The sequence below is a fragment of the Rana temporaria genome, chromosome 1, assembly GCF_905171775.1.
Source record: "Rana temporaria chromosome 1, aRanTem1.1, whole genome shotgun sequence".
Classification (NCBI taxonomy): domain Eukaryota; kingdom Metazoa; phylum Chordata; class Amphibia; order Anura; family Ranidae; genus Rana; species Rana temporaria.
The window spans coordinates 539,251,940-539,272,124 of NC_053489.1; the positions used below are offsets into that span (position 1 = coordinate 539,251,940).

General features: G+C 43.2%; 1 protein-coding gene across 4 annotated transcripts in view; it reads right to left on the reverse strand.

Annotated features, from left to right (window-relative positions):
- MARCHF1 (membrane associated ring-CH-type finger 1) overlaps positions 1-20,185 on the reverse strand; it is a 478,593-nt gene that overhangs the window by 287,796 nt on the left and 170,612 nt on the right. For 3 of the 4 annotated variants that reach the window (XM_040332758.1, XM_040332740.1, XM_040332732.1), the window contains one exon: positions 2,146-2,196. The exons of the other annotated variant lie outside the window; for it this stretch is intronic. In XM_040332758.1, the coding sequence (XP_040188692.1) occupies positions 2,146-2,196 (51 nt within the window). The remainder of the gene's footprint in view (positions 1-2,145; positions 2,197-20,185) is intronic. 4 annotated transcript variants of the gene reach the window in all.

Sequence of the window (20,185 nt, forward strand, 5' to 3'; positions counted from 1 at the left end):
TCTCTGCACAAAGTGTCATTTCTGAAAGAAAAAAACATTTAAAACTGACTTGCGGCTATAACGAATTGTCGGCTCTGGCAATTCAGAGCGAATTCATTCATAAAAAAAAAAAAAATAGCGTGGGGGTCCCCCCAAATTCAATTACCAGGCCCTTCAGGTCTGGAATGGATATTAAGGGGAACCCCACCGTTAATTAAAAAAAAATGACGTGGAGTTCCCCCAAAAATCCACACCAGACCCCTTTTCCGCACGTTAACCTGGCCGGCCGCAGAAAAGAGGGGGGGACAGAGTGCGCCCCCCCCTCTCCTGAACCGTACCAGGCCACATGCCCTTAACATGGGGAGGATGTCCTCATGTTGATGGGGACAAGGGCCTCATCCCCACAACCCTTGCCCGGTGGTTGTGGGGGTCTGCGGGCGGGGGGCTTATCAGAATCTGGAAGACCCCTTTAACAAAGGGGACCCCCAGATCCTGGCCCCCCCTATGTGAATTGGTAATGGGGTACATTGTACCCCTACCATTTCACAAAGGAAGTGTAAATAGTTAAAAAAAACCACACACACACCGTAGAAAAAAGTCCTTTATTAATAAAAAAAAGAAAAGAAAAAAAATCCAGTGGTGGTAATCCACTCGGTCCCGGCTTCCTGCTCCAACGTTGTCCGTATCCAGCGACGGGTGATCTCCTCTCCGGTCCAGCGATGAGAAGATCTTCCGGCATCCAGAGCTCCGGAGCACAGCATTGGAGGCCGCCTCTCTCCGCCGGACACAGCCCAGACGAATGACGTGGCTGGAACTTTGACATTTCTTATATAGAGGAGGCGGGGCCACCCGTCACGTGACTCCAAATCGGCCTGTGATTCCAAATCGCAGAAAAATGCAGGAGGCGTCTGCAATACCGTTACTTCTTAATGGTACCCCAATCGTGGTACGATTTTGCCGCGGTTGCCACGTGATAGATTGCGGAAAATTGCAAAGTACTACACTGTCACCCAAAATAAGCTCCTGTTCCTTTTTGAGCGATACGTTTTGCACATTGCGATTTTGCCGCAATTGCAGCTCGATTTATTGCGGCAGACTGTCTGGGCTGAAAGCAGACTTGGTCAGCATACACTGACCTGAACAACGAGACATGTCCCCCACCTTTGGACTATACAAGAAGGGTCATTATTAAAAGAAAACAAGCCAAAACCAAATTTTTCATATCACAAGACATAAAACATTCCTATGAATATTGTATATTTGTATTGTAATTCGGTATGTTTAAAGGGGTTGCAAAGGAAAAAAATGTTTTCCCTAAATAGCTTCCTTTACCTTAGTGCAGTCCTCCTTCACTTACCTCATCCTTCGATTTTGCTTTTAAATGTCCTTATTTCTTCTGAGAAATCCTCACTTCCTGTTCTTCTGTCTGTAACTCACCACCGTAATGTGAGGCTTTCTCCCTGGTGTGGAGAAAGCCTCTTGAGGGGGGAGGAGGCGAGCAGGAGTGTCAGGACACCCACTAACACAGCTCTTTTCTCTCTCTGCAAAGTAGAGAGTGTCCTGACACTCCTGCTCGCCCCCACCCCTAAAGAGGCTTTCTCCACACCGGGGAGAAAGCCTTGCATTATGGTGGTGAGTTACAGACAGAAGAACAGGAAGTGAGGATTTCTCAGAAGAAATAAGGACATTTAAAAGCAAAATTGAAGGATGAGGTAAGTGAAGGAGGACTACACTAGGGTAAAGGAAGTTTTAAGGGAAAAAAATGTTTTCCTTTACAACCCCTTTAATATTTGATGGCTTATGCTTTTACACACACGGTTATGTGAAATGTCCATAATAATATTTATTTATTAACATTCTTGTATCATATGTTACAGATAGGAAGTTTGTAATTGGGGAAAATAAAATAAAACTATTTGCGCATGCCATGTTGTCTTTAGTAAATATTTTCCTTTGTAGGTAAGCAATATGCCATGTAAAAAACGTGACATGTGCAAATTGGACTGACAGCGTATCGCATGAATTAAAGTCAGATAGAAGTGTTAACTGGAGCTGACAGGTGCTATACAAGATGTGCATATAATGCACGCTAAATAATGTAAAGCTATGTCTGGGCACCTAAATGTACTTTATCAAGCACAAGAAGAGATAACATGTTTCACAAACCTTTGAAATGTTGCTTGATCGACTTGCTGAGCGCCCAAGGGATTTGTCATTCTGCAAAACAAAATTAGATTACCAAAATAGGTGTGATAAGTATGTAGGATTGTATCTTCTAGCCTCACTTTCATCCATGCTGTGTCAATTAGATTTAATTACTAGGTAGAACACTGGAGTTTGAATTGATGTCTTTAAATGCTATAATTATCAAAGTATTGTACTGACGTGTGTTGATTATACAGTTTTAGCTTCAGAGTTTGAAAGCGTGAAAAAAAAAAAAAAAAAAAACTTGAACTGAGTTATCTACTAATTTCCTGCAAAATACGAGTTGCGGCGGGAAAAAAAAAAAATTGAAAAAAAAAAAGACGGCGACGCGGGATAGAAGGGTCTACTTTTACAAGGCCTAAACAGTTTAGGCCTTGTAAAAGCAGCCCTAATATTGCGACGGCAAACTAATACTTACGGAGAAAAAACTAAGCGTAAAAGCTTCGTGGATCTCCGTAAGTGCTAATTTGCATACCCGAAGCGGCATTTCGACGAGAAATGCCCCCAGCGGCGGCCGAGGTACTGCATGTGAGAGTGCGACGAGCGGGGGAGGAGCCAGCGATCACCTGACCATCCAGGAAGTACTTACATGGCGGCGGCACCCTGCTGGGTGCCGGCAGCGTGCCGGCGGCGCGCCGGAGGCGCGCCAGAGGCAAGCCCGTCCGGGCCCGTCTGGGTCCGATCGGGCCCGGTCCCGGCACGCCATGCTGGCCTAATGCAGCCCCACATGGCCCACACCTTAAGGACACCATCTTGTGAGTTGACGGCACCTCGCCGTCTTTACAGTAAGATGCAATTGACTCAACTAGATCACGTGGACTATACTATTTCAAAAATGGTCAAGAATGTTTGCCTGTCCAACAGGATTTTCAGACACCCTGCCAAAAAAAAACATTCTTTGGTCGACCTTCCACGGGTGGGACTGATCAATGCTCGATCAGCATACAAGAATGCATCACAGATCCACGAGTTAATTACTGAAAATGACCTTCACCTGATGGCCCTGACCGAAACCTGGTTCTCCTCAGGAGGGCTGGTTCACCTGGATGAGCTCATGCCCGAGAATTACAAGATTTTAGCTAAATGTAGACCTGTCAAGAAAGGGGGGGGAGTGGCTGTAATTTACAATGAGGACTTAACATGTATAGAAGTTTCTTCAGCACCTTTTAAGTCATTTGAGCACCTCCTCACCCGATGTAGTCTAGACAATAACCTCTCCATCTTGCTTGCAGTGGTCTACCGTCCACCCGGCTATGATAGCTCCTTTGCGAATGAGCTCTCAGCTTTTGCTCTACACTGCCTAACTTTATGTGACTTTTTTATTTTAATGGGGGATTTTAATATCTGGTTAAATGTAGAACATGATAAATTGGGACAAGAAGTATTGGCGGACATGGAATCCCTGGGTCTTTTGCAAACCGTTTCTGGGCCAACTCATGATAAGGGCCATCAGCTGGATGCCATATTTTGTTCTAAGAATCTGATATGTAATACTCTTTCAAAACAGGTGATTTGGTCCGACCACTTTTTCTTGTCAGCCAATCTTAACTATGAAATACCAAAAGGTAATCCCCCTGGCCCACCAATGGCAGTAACTGAACCTTATAGGAAGTTACATGACATCAAAACCCCGGCATTTACAGAAGCTTTTTATTCATGTGTAAATATCGATCCCGAGGATGTAGATCTGGGCTCCTTTGAAATGAGTCTTTCTGCCCTCGAAGCCAAATTAGACGTGTGGGAACTTAAATTAAATACAATTTTGGACATTGTTGCACCTTTAACAATGTCTAAAAATCGCCACAGGGCTGGCAAAAACCAACCCTGGTACAGCCACTCCTTGTCTATTATTAAAAGGAAATGTCGGGCACTAGAACGCCATTGGTATAAGACCAAAAACTCGACTGACAAGAGGCAGTATAGAATTCAATGCCGAGCTTATACACAGGCCTTAAAACGGGAAAAAAGGTCCCATTATGGTAATCTTATCGATAACGCCGATAACAGTGCTTCGGCACTTTTTAAAATAGTTAAAACCTTATTCTCGCCTACGCAGAGCCAGGTGAATATACCCCATTCGCAGGCTCTGTGCGACAATCTACTTAATACTTTTGTTACTAAAGTAGCCGACATACGCTTAGGCATAGGACAACTAACTCCCTTGGAATATCCCAAATCCTCATCCGACCCCCTGTCACTCTTAGGGACTGACTCACAGAAACCAATCACTTGCCCCCCCAAACCAAATTCCTCAGTGCCTAATTCCCTGTCGTCCTTTAGTAAGGTCAGCCGGGAACATCTTCTAAAATCTATGGCAAAAATTAAGGCCTCCTACTTCTATGGTGACATTTGTCCAGCCTGGCTCTTGAAGAAGAATGCAGAGCTGGTTGTGAACGACCTCCTGATACTTGTCAATCTTTCTCTAACCCATGGCGTGTTTCCGGCTCGCTGGAAACATGCCATTATCACACCAATTTTAAAAAAAACCAACTTGGACCCTGGCTGTCTTTCTAATTACAGACCCATTTCTGCTATAGGTTTCCTGGCTAAACTGGTGGAATACGAAATTTTTCTCCAACTTCAATCGTACTCGGAGACAACAGGTCTGTTCCACGACTCGCAGTGCGGTTTCCGCCCGGGCCGTGGGATTGAGCTCACGATTCTTTCCACCAGAGAGAAGCTGCTCGGAGTCAGGGATGCGGGGGGAGTGGCTGCCTTGGTGCTCCTTGACCTCTCCGCAGCCTTTGACACCGTGGACCACGCTATGTTGATTGCCAGGCTTCGGGACGAGTTTCACATTACCGGCTCCGCTTCACATTGGCTTTCAGACTTTCTCACCCACAGGACCTTTCAGGTTAAAACCGGTCCTTTCCTATCTGCCATCAGCACCCTGAGTTGTGGGGTGCCTCAGGGCTCTGCCCTGTCACCATGGCTGTTTAATGTGTATCTTCGGCCACTTGCGAGTCTGCTGGAAACCCATGCAGTGTTTAATCGGTTGTACGCAGACGATGTCCAGTTGGTCGTTGACAGCCTATCCGACCCTGCTCCTGGCCTGCAGCTTGCTTCCTGTCTATTAGACATCAAACAATGGATGGATCGCAACTCCCTTAGTCTAAATGCTAAAAAGACAGAAATTCTCATCTCTGGACGTATTGATCCAGCTGTCTTTTTGGGAAACTGGCCTACGAGCCTTGGGCCGTGTCCGGTTCCAGTGAATCAAGTCCGCGTCCTGGGGACAATTTTTGACTGTAATCTGAATTGGATACCCCAAGTCAATCAATGTATCCACAATGCACTGTATTACATCAGGTGTTTGAGAAAGGTCAAAAATTTGTTTTCTCAGTACCACCGGAAAGTCTTGGTTCAATCTCTCGTCAACTCCCGGATTGACTTCAACAATATTGTGTATTTGGGTATGCCTCTAAAGTGGCTGAGGAAAATCCAGCTCGTCCAGAACCAGGCCGCTAGACTAATCTCCGGCTTAAATAGGCGGGAGCATATTACCCCTACCCTGCGATCACTGCACTGGCTCACTGTGGTAGATCGCATTGAGTTTAAGGCTCTCTGTCTCGCCTATCGCGCTTATCATGGGACGGGCCCACAATACCTGAATTCCTTGATAACGCGATACACCCCTGCACGAGGACTTAGATCACTTACAGCTGGTCTCGTCACTTGTCCATCTGCTCGCCTGCTTACCTTCGGGGGTAGACGCTTTTCTGTGAGAGCAACGGCCCTATGGAATAGTCTCCCTGTTTCTATCCGGTCTCTCCCCTCCATTATGGCCTTTCGTAAAAGGATAAAAACTTGGTTTTTTGAGGGAAAAGCAGGCTGAGTCACGTTAGTTTTCCCTGTTGTTCCTTGGTAGTTTGCTTTTTTGTGCTCTCCTTTTTTCTTTTCCTTCTATTTTCTTTCCCTGACTTGATTTATCTATTTACAGGTATGTCTTCTGCGCTTAGACGCTTCCCTGACGGGTCAGTATTTGGCGCATTACAAATACAATAAATCAATCAATCAATCCTAAGATCTGTTGCCCTGGGTGAATTGTTGATGTCTAATCGCCATTATTGTACATAGGTATAAATATATATTACGATAACAGTATATGTGTGGTGGGGTAGAAGTTCTGATACTTTAAATAGGCTGACAGTTAGGGATTGAATATATCTAATTAACACCCTCCGTTTGATATGCATGAAGGCAAATGGATAATGTCGCAAGAGACGGCCCATCCACCTCACCTTTGTGATATACAAACAACCCAGGAAGAGAGATAACAGCAGGAGGCTAGATGACACCTAGACACCGTAAATGACTCTTCCTGTACATGAATGGCCATTGAAGGGATGTTAATGAAACATGAGTTAATTAACTTGTCTTCAAATCTATTTCATTCCTCAATTTAAGGTGGAAGGAAGCTGTGACCATATTAGGAAAGGATAGTAATGTCCAATCAGAGTGGGCCTCAGGGACAAAGTTAAGGTGGAAGGAAGCTGTGACCATAAAAGGAAAGGCTATTTCAGCCAATCAGAAGTGACATCAGGATTATAAAGTCAGGGGGTCTCATCAATAGAATTAGAGAGAGATGATGAGAACTTCCCGGGCCCGGGATGTCAAGGTAACATCAGAATCTATCTTCTCCCCTGCACTTATATACTTTGTCATAATTTGTTTTCTTAATACTTTTAGTGTGATGTGCTTATCTTGTATTTGAAACTAACTTTTATTTCCCTTACTTTAAAACTGTAAATGTAGGCAGTATGTTAGATAGCTAATATCTTTTCTCTAAATAAATGTGTTATGTTAAAGCTTTTCACTCTAGTCACAGAACCCTTATTTTAACCATATATCGTATATGCGAGATATTAAATATTAAATCATAAATATACAATATAATAACAAATATTAATATCAGAAAAGCAACAGTGGCGACCACGACGTTGTGAACAAGACTGAAAGTATTTAATAATAACAAATATCTAAGGAAAAGATAAGTAAAATATTTTTTTTTTTTTTTTAGTGGGTATTAGGAGAGATAATACACCAAGTTTTTTTTTTTTTTAATTAAGGGATTCAAGCTGAGTCAGCTTACCCACAAGTTATTTTTTTTTAAGGTTAGTAGGAGTTCAAACTGAGTCAGTTTATCCTATCCTAGCTAGGGAAAATATATGTTAATATTTTCTAAGGTTATTTGATTTTTTTTTTATTTTTTTTTTGTGTTTCATTAATATCCCAAAATCATAATTGATAAAAAATCTCGGATGTACCATTATAACCGGTCAATGTAATGGGGAGAGATAAGGAAGGGATCACACATTTTTGTTTAAATATCATTTATATTGACACACTGAAAGGGTTGTCAATTGTTTTTTGTGGAAAAAAATAAATGTTTATTGTTTTTTTTTGCAAATTACACAATTTTTGCTGTTAAGATTTTTTTTTTTTTGTTCTTGTTTTTTTTTTTGTATTAGTTTTAGCTTTTATTTTTATGGATTGTTTTTTTTTTATATACAAAAAACGTGCTTATTTTCTGTTGTCTGCAGAAAGACACTGAAAAAAAGAAAAAGCTGACTAGACTTTGATGTTCAAAAAGTTCAATGAGTTTTTGTTAGTTGAATTATATGTCCACTAACATTGAAATCAAATCTACAAAAGAGTTGGTTCTAATTTTATGTAGTTTTATTTGACTTTTTTTATTATGAGGAAATTTTAAAAGTAGTAACATTCTCATTATTGTTAGTTCAGTACAAAACAGTGGATGTTTAATACTGAAAGTGATATCTTGCATTTTTGGTTTATTTTTATTTATTTTATTTTTGGGTTAGTTCAGTTTTTACTGAATTGAGTGTTACACAGTGTAAACACTCCTTTATTTACCTTTGCTATTGATAGCTTAGAGGTGTTCATCCTAATTGATCCTTGGGGGCTTCTATTGTTTCCTTTGTCTACTATTCAGACAAGATAGGCACAATGCTTTGTTAAGGATAATTAGGTTTCCACTCTAATCTAAAAAATAAAATAAAAAATAAATAAATAAAAAGACTGTGTTAGGCTGGGTTCACACTACGGTTTTCCCGTCCGTCAGCCGCATACGATTTCAGTATTGAAAACGTACGGGCCCGGACGGGAAAACGTAGAGATAGACAATGCATTGCAAATCGTATGCACTCGGATGCATCCGGGTGCGTACGATTTGCTGGCAAAACGTTTTTTAAACGTACGCAAAACCGTGTTCAACCACGGTTTTGCGGTCGTTTTTAAAACAGTATGGCAACCGCATACGTTTTCCTTTAACATTAATGTTAATGGAAAACGCACATATGTGCGGTGCCATACGTTCCCGTCCGTTTCAGCCGCATACGTTTTTTCATATAAATCGTATGCGGCTGACGGACGGGAAAACCGTAGTGTGAACCCAGCCTTAGAGACAGCTGAAAATATTGTTTTTTTTTTAAACTGTATTTTTGGGGAATATATTTTATTTGGTTGTTTTTCTCTCGGCTTTTTTATCCTTTACTGTAAATGACTTTATAGTAGAAGATCACAATTAATTTAATTCAGCTCACAAATTGTGCATACTAGCTGTTCGTAATGGATTCCTGGCTAGAAAGTGTTGTAGCAACGTTTACGCATAAACATGAGAACAAGGATTTTGCCTGTGATACTAAAGTATTGGAAGAACAAGCAAAAGCAACCAAAAATAACAAAAAACTTAAAAATCTAGCCTTAGCAGGCATGTATGCGGCTTGCATGTCTATGCATACTAAAATAAAGAAATTGGAAGGTATAGTCTGTAATAAAAATATTACAATTTCTGAAAGAGAAAAGGAGAATACAGCTTTAAAAAGCCAAGTACAATCCTTATCTACCCTTAATCAAATACTTAATGCCTCACAGGAGGAAAATTTAAAAAAGTACCAATTGACCCAAAAAGAACTGGTACAATACAAAAGCATGCTAATTAAAGTTGAAACACAACTGGACCATGTAACTATTGCATACAAAGTGTTGCAAGATCAGTTACATGAACCTAACAAAGAAAAATTTAAAGGACAGGCTGTGGCTAGCATACGAGAACATAGTAATACCTGTGCCTTTGAAATTGAGGAAGATATGGATCCTAGTTCGACTTTGCCTGTGGCGATGGGAGAAATCGCAAAGCCACAGGAAAATCGAGAAGGTCCCATTGTCATGGACTCACCAGACCATGGGGACCAGCTATCCAGAAATGAGGAGAAGGGCAAGCTCCCCAGCATGGGTACTCCCCAGATCCTATCTTCCAATGAAGGAAATCAAACATTTTTAGGGAATGAGATGATTTCCAATGTATACCCCATTCAACCGGTACAAATCATTATGAGTATGGCTGATGTCATTAGCAAAATTAGATCCCATGAACACAGTACTTCACATGTAACCATGAGAGATATTTTAACTGATTTTTCTGCTACTAAGAATCTTTTTCAGTACAATGACACATTGCTTATAGCCACATGTGACAAAGAAAAGCATTTGCGGCTATTGGAGGAACTCCGACGAATCCTAGGAAAAACGGGACAGACGTGTAACCCCATTAACGCACAATTGTCGCAGGAATCTGTGTCTTTTCTGGGGATTACAGTGGCAGCAAACAGTAGTAAGATAGCCACGGAGAAGGTAAAAATCATCCTACAATTCCCTCTAACAGTGAGTACGCCCACTCTCAGATCTTTCCGAGTAGTGGTAAATTATTTGTGGGATATCATCCCTGATGGGGCGCATAAGTCCGCACCACTGTATGTTTGGGGGAAAAAGGAGCAACACACCAATCCAGTGCAGAAGCTTAAAGAAGCTTTAGCACAAGCGCCAGTATTAGCCAACCCAGAGTACCAACTGCCCTTTCACATTGAGACTGCCATATCAGAGACAGCCCTGTCAGCTGTTCTGGCACAGGAAATCCATGGGCAACAAAGACCCATATTATATGTTTCTAAAGCATTATTTCCTGTGGAAAGGAAGTACTCTCTATGTGAAAAACACCTTCTTGACACGTTGTGGGCAGTTAAATACTACACATACATCATAGGACTTAACACAGTCATTCTGCACATGCCCACTAAGTTTCTACTCACAGACAGAGTGGAAGATGGCAATGTATTCAATGCCAGACAGGCCCATTGGGCTCTGTTGCTCCAAAATCAAGGCATTAAAGTCAAACAAACAAATATTCGTTCCACTATTGCCCATGGCCTCCTTTTCCAAGGAACACCACATGAATGTGCTATCACCCCACAATCAGCGGCACAACATTTCTCTAGACCTTTGTCAGCAAATGAAAAGGTCCCGGAAAAGGCAGTCCCAATTTTCACAGATGGATCATGTTTTTACGTGGATGGTTCCCCACATGCAGGATTGGGAATATACATTATCGATCCGCATGCAAAGACCCAAACATCAATCTTTCGGTCATGTCAAGTCAAATCAGCACAATTCACTGAGATGGCTGCGATTGCTCATGCCCTAGAAATGATGAAAGGGGATCAAGAAATTGTGTTATACTCAGATTCTGCGTGGGTCTGTAATGCTCTTACAGAATTTCTGCCCTTCGGACACACCCACCAGTACATGTTCTCAGTTGGGTCTCCACGTAAACACGTATTCCTGGTGAAATATATTGCAACATTGGTGCAAAAGTTGCCAGTCAAAACATGGGGGTGCAAAGTAAAAGGTCATATAGGCACTGCCCCATACTGGGAACAAAATGACGTAGCAGATTGCTTGGCCAAACAAGGAGCACAAGGGGGGGAGATCTGGGAAATTCCTTTGAATTTACTGGGCTCAGTTTTGTGCCCCATTGTTTGTGCCTTCACAAAATTCTGCAACTAAAATGTTTTGCTTTCTTCCCTTTTAGAGCCATGAAGTCGATGTGGATTGTGATCCTGCCCCATTTGATCGAACATACCAAGGGAGAGAAGACTGGACCGCTCATCAGCGTGATCGTTGACCAGAATACGGTCTACGGTCTAGAGGGGGAATCCGTCTTATTGCCTGTGGCCATTGTAGGGACTGTAGGGAAGCAAGTTTATTGGTGGAGTCCCATTGATAATCATCTAGTTTGGATGAATGGCGTGGCTGGGAAGATCACGGACTACCAGAACAGAGCCATGAGCTTTCACAACGGATCTTTATTGTTTATTGATTCAAGAGACACGGTTGAGGGATGCCGGAGAGTGGAAATATTCTTTCGTTATCTCCATCCTCTTGTCCAGCAACACTCATGCATCCACTCTTCAGTACGTCCCAGGGAAAATTACCTTGCAGGTGTCCCCAAAGACTAACACCCCTACTCCTACAACTTTGTCCAAAAATACAGCTGCAATCCCCTATTACAAACCAACCTCCTTGGAATGCCCAGCACTGCAAGAGGAACCACCAAGTAGCCTAACGGAAAACTCAATCCCTGGAATATTGTTTAATAACGTTAAGTTTATTCATGTGCAGGTGGTACTTAATTTGTCCCAGTGGAACATGGCCGAATTCGGCTCATGTGCCCGGACAAATGTATCTTTGTTTTACTCTTCCTTGCTAGTAGATTTTTATTACCTCCCAGGCAAGCAAACTCAGGATCCATTGGCAGAACCACTGGGGCATTTTCAGATCCAGAAAGGTAAAGGGCACGGACAGCATACTAGCATCCAACCCATAACTTTGTGAAACTGACATGTCAATTTGGAACCAAGCCGATTTGACAGCGATTCGCCGGCATATCGGAAATGGTGAATAGGAAAAAGGTTCGGCAAGTGCTGAAACCAGTTCTGCAGGGTGTTGAGGGGCTTGCAGGGGAGGAAAGGTTTTGTTATTTAATTTTTTTTTACGGTTTATAACATAAAGCTAGAGAGGATGGTATGGGCCAAGAGGTGATATGCACAGCGTATGGAAATTTTATCTTAAAAGACACAGATCTTACACAATGGTATTGTACTCACACTAATACTAGTGGTGGAATGAATGTACATTTTGGAGACACGTGCAAACCTTTGCCAGTTTCCACAATTTGAAGCATAGGGATAGTGACACCACACCCAAATAGAGGACCATTTTCTTGCAAGAAAAGCCAGTCACTGTGCACCTACCGTGACCTAATGTACATATCCTTCACAATGTCGCTGCCGTGTTCCATCCACAAGAGGACTACTTTTAACACAATGGCGTCCATACACTCCCTCGGATACCTCGAGAATGACGTGTACAAGGAAAGGCTGCACCTCCCCGAAATGCTCATTCAAGTTCAAGGGCGATGGAAAGCACCGCACACTGCCTGCTGCACTGTCAAAGACAATAGATACGTATGCCGTTGTGATGTGTTTGAAATTGACACTCCAGTCTGTGGTCTAAACAATGACCCGGATCCCACAGCCAACATAGCAAGGGACCCCCAACTGGAAAGTCCACGCCAACCACCTCAAGAAACCAGTCCAAGTGAAATGGAGGCTAACTGCCCAGTGAAATTGTCAAAATGGAGAACACCAAGCACAAGGGTCACCTACCACATGGATGGACTGTACTGTGTCGTTACCAATCACCGGACATTTCTCTATGGGGGTCAGTCGTGTCCAAATACCCTATCCAAATTTTTGCTTCATTCCACATGAGTACAGTACTATTGGGCAAACTATAGAAACCCCATACCAGTGTTGACATCATTGAGAGTACACCCCTGAGGTCCCAGATCCTAGCACATACATACCCCATGTTGATGTAAAAATGTATACTTTGTCAGTAAACCTCCACAATCAAATTAGTAATGATATGGTGAAAACCGAGGAAAGGTTAAATGAACTTTTACATGATGGGGATTTTAGCTTAGTCACCACTAGGACCTGGATGGAAATGGGATGAAAAGGTTTTCTCATATTGCAATGCGGGGTATTGATTTTTATGACGGGCATGGTGATATATCTTGGCTGACTTCTAAAAAAAAAAAAATGGCAGAGGGAGAAACTTAACATTCTAATGGATATCAGACATAAACAATTACTCACTTAAAGTGTGGCCTAGTCTCATCTGTCTCAACTGGCCACAAGGGGTCATCTGTTGCCCTGGGTGAATTGTTGATGTCTAATCGCCATTATTGTACATAGGTATAAATATATATTACGATAACAGTATATGTGTGGTGGGGTAGAAGTTCTGATACTTTAAATAGGCTGACAGTTAGGGATTGAATATATCTAATTAACACCCTCCGTTTGATATGCATGAAGGCAAATGGATAATGTCGCAAGAGACGGCCCATCCACCTCACCTTTGTGATATACAAACAACCCAGGAAGAGAGATAACAGCAGGAGGCTAGATGACACCTAGACACCGTAAATGACTCTTCCTGTACATGAATGGCCATTGAAGGGATGTTAATGAAACATGAGTTAATTAACTTGTCTTCAAATCTATTTCATTCCTCAATTTAAGGTGGAAGGAAGCTGTGACCATATTAGGAAAGGATAGTAATGTCCAATCAGAGTGGGCCTCAGGGACAAAGTTAAGGTGGAAGGAAGCTGTGACCATAAAAGGAAAGGCTATTTCAGCCAATCAGAAGTGACATCAGGATTATAAAGTCAGGGGGTCTCATCAATAGAATTAGAGAGAGATGATGAGAACTTCCCGGGCCCGGGATGTCAAGGTAACATCAGAATCTATCTTCTCCCCTGCACTTATATACTTTGTCATAATTTGTTTTCTTAATACTTTTAGTGTGATGTGCTTATCTTGTATTTGAAACTAACTTTTATTTCCCTTACTTTAAAACTGTAAATGTAGGCAGTATGTTAGATAGCTAATATCTTTTCTCTAAATAAATGTGTTATGTTAAAGCTTTTCACTCTAGTCACAGAACCCTTATTTTAACCATATATCGTATATGCAAGATATTAAATATTAAATCATAAATATACAATATAATAACAAATATTAATATCAGAAAAGCAACAGATCCGACAGTGTAAGTCCCTTACACATGTCGGATCTTCTCCCTATCTATTGGAAACTGATTCTGTGGATCAGTTCCAAAGATAGAAACAGGGATACGACGGCATATCAGTAGATACGCCGTCGTATCCCTTTTGTGGATCTGGCCCATTGTTTTTTATTTTCATGTGACAACACTGAAGAAATTACACTTTGCTACAATGTAAAGTAGTGAGTGTACAGCTTGTATAACAGTGTAAATTTGCTGCTCAAAATAACTCAACACACAGCCATTAATGTCTAAGCCACTGCCAACAAAAGTGAGTACACTCCTAAGTGAAAATTTCCAAGTTGCGCCCAATTAGCTATTTTCCATCCCCAATGTCATGTGACTCGTTAGTGTTACAGGGTCTCAAGTGTGAATGGGGAGCAGGTGTTATCGCTCTCATTCTCTCATACTAGTCACTGGAAGTTCAACTTGGCACCTCATGGCAAAGAACTCTCTGAAGATCTGAAAAAAGAAATTGTTGCTCTACATGAAGATGGCCTAGTCTATAAGAAGATTGCCAAGACCCTGAAACTGAGCTGCAGCACGGTGGAAAATACCATACAGCAGTTTAACAGGACAGGTTCCACTCAGAACAGGCCTTGCCATGGTTGACCAAAGAAGCTGAGTGCACGTGCTCAGCGTCATATCCACAGGTTGTCTTTGGGAAATAGACGTATAAGTGCTGCCAGTATTGCTGCAGAGGTTGAAGGGGTGAGGGGGCCAACCTGACAGTGCTCAGACCATATGCCACACACTGCATCAAATTGGTCTGCATGGTTGTCGTCCCAGAGGGAAGCCTCTTCTAAAGATGATGCACAAAAACTGTTTGCTGAAGACAAGCAGACTAAGGACATGGATTACTGGAACCATGTCCTGTGGTCTGATGAGACCAAGATAAACGTATTTGGTTCACAAAGTGTCAAGCGTGTGTGGTGTAATATATGTATATATGTATTTTGTAAAATACATTGTACCAAAGCGTCATTTCAACAATCTAACTGCCAAATTTGCAGAAGAGCTTTTTCTATTGAAAAGCAAGAGACTTACTAGCCAGATCAACCAGAGAGACAAAAGCATAGAGAGAAACAACAAATTCCACAAAACATAAATGTTCATCAGCCTCCTGGCTTTAACTTACAGATATGCTGCTCTGGACCTCAGACTTAGGCCTTTAATGCCGCGTACACACGATCGGTTTGTCTGATGGAAAACGGTCTGATGGACCGTTTTCATCAGACTAACCGATCGTGTGTGGGCCCCATCGTTTTTTTTAACCCTCGGTTAAAAAAATAGGAACTTGTTTTAAAATCATCTGATGGTTAACTAACCGATAGAAAAAAAACGATCGTCTGTAGGCACGTCCATTGGTTAAAAATCCACGCATGCTCAGACTAAATTAGGGGACGGGAGCGCTCGTTCTGGTAAAACTAGCGTTCGTTATGGAGCTAGCACATTCATCACGCTGTAACAGACAGAAAAGCGTGAATAGTCTTTTACTAACACAAAATCATCTAAAGCAGCCCCAAGGGTGGCGCCATTGAATTTGAACTTCCCCTTTATAGTGCCGTCCGATGGTGTGTAGGCACGACTGATCATCAGTCAGCTTCATCGGATAACTGATGGAAAAATCCATCAGACCGTTTTCATCGGATGGACCGATCATGTGTACAGGGCATAAGGCTGGCCATAGATGGTTCAGGACATTGTACTGTTACAATATACATATATATATATATATATATATATATATATATATACAGTATATATATATATATTCATTTTTCGTCAACATTACAAGACAATTATCTAAGAAAAGTGGTAACTTTACTAACGAGATTGGAAGCTCTGCTTGATTTGATAATTTCTAACAAAATTGTATATCATTTATGCAGGTTTGGATGTATGTGAGCAATGATGACAACACTAGTGTAATGTTTTAGTTGCTTTTTATTGAGATGTTGGATAAGAGGATTTGTAAAAACATTATTTTTAAGAAAAAATGAAAACAATATGCCTGAAAAGTATTAAAGGCTAGATTCACCTTTCTGCAAAAAAAATATATAAATGCTCATATTTTTGCAGGAAAAAAGATATGCAATTTTTAATTTCTTGCACAGGAGTCTGCAGAGCATTGCACCTACAATCAGTGGATCATGGGTGCAATGTCGAGCTCCCGCAGGCATGTTTTCTGGCTTTCTGCCCGTACCTCTGCAGAGACCGTGGCAGACAGGACTAGGGTTGCCACGTTTTCTTTAAGCCAACCCAAACACTTTAGCAGTGCACAGTACATTTTATTTCTAGTATACACTATAGGATTCTAACAGATGGACACCTTTGGGCACTTCAAAAAGAATAGTAATGTGGTACACATAGTGCACCCTCACCCTCCTGCCAATCCCAGTTCCGAGCCACATTCCTGTCTGAATAATGTGTCCAGGTTTCAGGTGGACTGAAACTTGGACGCATGATTCAAAACCCGGACTGTTTGGGTGAATCCTGGACAGGTGGCAACCCTAGACAGGTCTTTTATTTTTCTCAGTCACATATATCTGTGAATGAATGACATATCTGTCCAGGCAGAACCGGACAGAATAGGTACAGACATCTTTCCTTTACAAGATAGTTATTATAGGGCTTAGAAGGTGGGAGCCGGATTAAGCTTAGATAGCATATGACTGGTATTCTACTTTAAGCAATTACCTTCATGGTTTGGCAATTTAGGCTCCATCTCCAGCCTTCCTACTGCATAGTGTATCAGCACTATGTCCTCTGTCCAGGCAGCTGACCCAGGCTACAGTAAGGGCTCTTTCACACAGGGCGGACCGTTTCAGGCTCCGCTTCGCTCCGTCGAATCCCTGCTAAACCGGCAGATGACAGGTCTGTCTCTGCACACTCTGCAGGGACCGACCTGTCAGAGTGCCGCTTTCCCCTATGGGGGATTGGATGACGATGGACCATAGAGTCCGTTGTCACCCGATCCATCAGATGGATGGAAAATAGGGTTTTCCTCCGTCACACTTTGGCGGTTCGGAGCGGGTCGGATGTCAGCAGGCATGTCACCGCTGACATCCGTGGCTCCATAGAGGAGCACGGAGCGCCTGTTCAGGTCCACCTAAAAAACTGGCAGGCGGACCTGAACGGTCAGCCCTCGTCGCCCGGATGCGTTCCTTGGATAAGACTGACGGCCGTTTCAGCCAATCAGGTTCGCCTATTCTGGTTATCGGTAACCTGATTGGCTGAAGCGTCACCAAGGCAGGAGAAGAAATCGAGGGCCGTGGAAGGATTAAGGTAAGTGCATTTTACAGGGCACAGCGGCGACAATTTGCATCAATGGGCACAGTGGCATCAAGGGCACAGTGGTGACAATGGGCATCAATGGGCACAGTGGCATCAAGGGCACAGCAGCCACAGTGGGCATCAATGCGCACAGTGGCATCAAGGGCACAGTGGTAACAATAGGCACAGTGGCGACAATTAAAGGGCACAGTGACATGCACATTGGCAACAAACGGCACAGTGGCGACAGGTAAAGGCACAGTGGCTGTGTTTGATGGCATGGCACAGTGATGACAATTGATGGCACAGTGGCTGCGTTTGATGGCATTGCACAGTGGCTGCGTTTGATGGCATGGCACAGTGGTGACAATTGATGGCACAGTGGCTGCGTTTGATGGCATGGCACAGTGACTGCGTTTGATGGCATGGCACAGTGACTGCGTTTGATGGCATGGCACAGTGGTGACAATTGATGGCACAGCGACTGCGTTTGATGGCATGGCACAGTGGTGACAATTGATGGCACAGTGACTCTGTTTGATGGCATGGCACAGTGACTGCGTTTGATGGCATGGCACAGTGACTGCGTTTGATGGCATGGCACAGCGGCTGCGTTTGATGGCATGGCACAGCGACTGCGTTTGATGGCATGGCACAGCGACTGCGTTTGATGGCATGGCACAGTGACTGCGTTTGATGGCATGGCACAGTGACTGCATTTGATGGCATGGCACAGTGGTGATGATTGATGCCACAGTGGCTGCATTTGATGGGCACAGTGAGGCTGCAATTTTTTTCTTTCTTTTTTTTCTTTTTTCGTTTGCGAAATTTTGAGCACCAGCCGCCACTGCAACAAGATCATGTATAGTACAGGGTGACCGACGGGAGTCAAACCTTTTTAGAACAGTTAATACACGGTAAGTGGGGAGAAGGCAAGCTTGGCGCCTTCCTCCACCACTGGAATGCCAATTCAATCACAATGAAGTAGTGAACGTTACAACATGGTTTGCTTATGACAGCTTTGTTCAAAGTGGTGATTCTATTATAGTAATGTAGTGGCTAGGGTGACTCAGAATTCAATGTTGGTTGACACAGGGCCATTCCCAGTTGCAATAATCATGATGAGCGATGAAGCTCGTTTTCATTTGCATGGAAAAGTAAATAAATTACTGGGCTCCTGAAAATCCTAGGAACACTCAAGAAACACCTCTCTACTCTGCACGTGTTACAGTGTGGTGTGCTGTTGCCCCTTTTGGTGTTATGGGCCCGTATTTTTTAAGGAAAACGACATAACAGTGACTGTTAACTTAGAACATTACATTCACATGCCAAGATGACAAATAAACATGGGAAATGTGGGGGGACGTGTCCGGATGGCAGAGGGAACAGGCGTGTGAGACTTCAGCTCTGTCTTCCGAGTGGCATCCTATATCCGATTTGTACCAGACCAACCATACGGGCCACCCGTGCCAGCATCCACGGCGGGAACAGCAGGCCCGATTCAGATGGCTAGATGGCTCCAGGACACAGGCAGAGCAGAATGGCATGATGCTGCAGCCACCCATCTCCACTCACAAGAAATCACAGGCTTTGGTGAGTGAATCTGCCCCTGCTCCCCACTGTGCACAGCCAGACATCCTGCAGTCTCAGGACTTCCCCATAGGCAGTGGGGATGGCTCAGGCCCCGATTTCCCTCCTGCTGAGCCCACCCTGGCCACCATAATGCATGCTATACAGGACTGCAAGGCCTCTCTCACTGCACAGATTGCATCAGTCCGCATTGACTTTTCTCTCCTAAAGCAAGATGTGCAAAATTTAAGGGACAGAGCTGGGGAGGCTGAAGAATGTATCAGCTCCCTTGAGGATGTTGTCCACCCCTTAGATGTTACAGCGAGGGACCTAATGGGGGAAATGTCGCCAAAATCGTCAATTTGGAAAATCGTTCGAGGAGGAACAACCTCCGCTTTGCTGGTTTCCCTTGAAAGGGCGGAGGGCTCCCACCCAGAAAAATTCTTATATAATTGGCTGAGGAACATTTTTGGGACTGACGCACCATCCTTTTCACATGTCATTAAGCGTGCCCACGCACCCCTCCACGTCCCCCACTTTCTGGAGCACCCCCACGATACATTATAGCAAGGATCCTCAACTTCCAAGACAAAGTTGCTATTCTGCGCCTGGCCTGGGAGAAAGGTCCACTTAAATACAATGGCAACACCATCTCAGTGTACCCTGATTTTTCAGCAGATGTCCAGCGACAACGCACCTCCTTTGCGGCAGTGAAGACCCACCGGCGTACGGAGGGCCTCACCTACGCCATGCTTTTTCCCGCCAAGCTGCGCATCATTTATGAGGGTAAAGCGCACTTTTACAACAACCCCAAGGAGGCTATGGCCTTGCTCAATGATCGATACAGAGTTCTTCCTAGGCACAGGGCAGCCTAATATCTGTGGTCCTAGGCCCCTGCATTCTCCTCTATGTTTGCCTTGAACTGATTATGGATATGTCCATCCTTCCAGTTTGGAGAACTCATTTGCTGTTAGATCTCACGCAAAAACGCATGTTGCATGCCACACAAAAATCGTTTGAACATGGTAATAAAGCCGCACGTCTCTTGGCATATCTGACTAGACCTGACCACTCTCCCATTTTCATCCCACATATCCTTACTGCTCAAGGCCCCATCGGTGACAACCCAGGGGATATCCTAGACTCCTTTTTATGCTTTTAC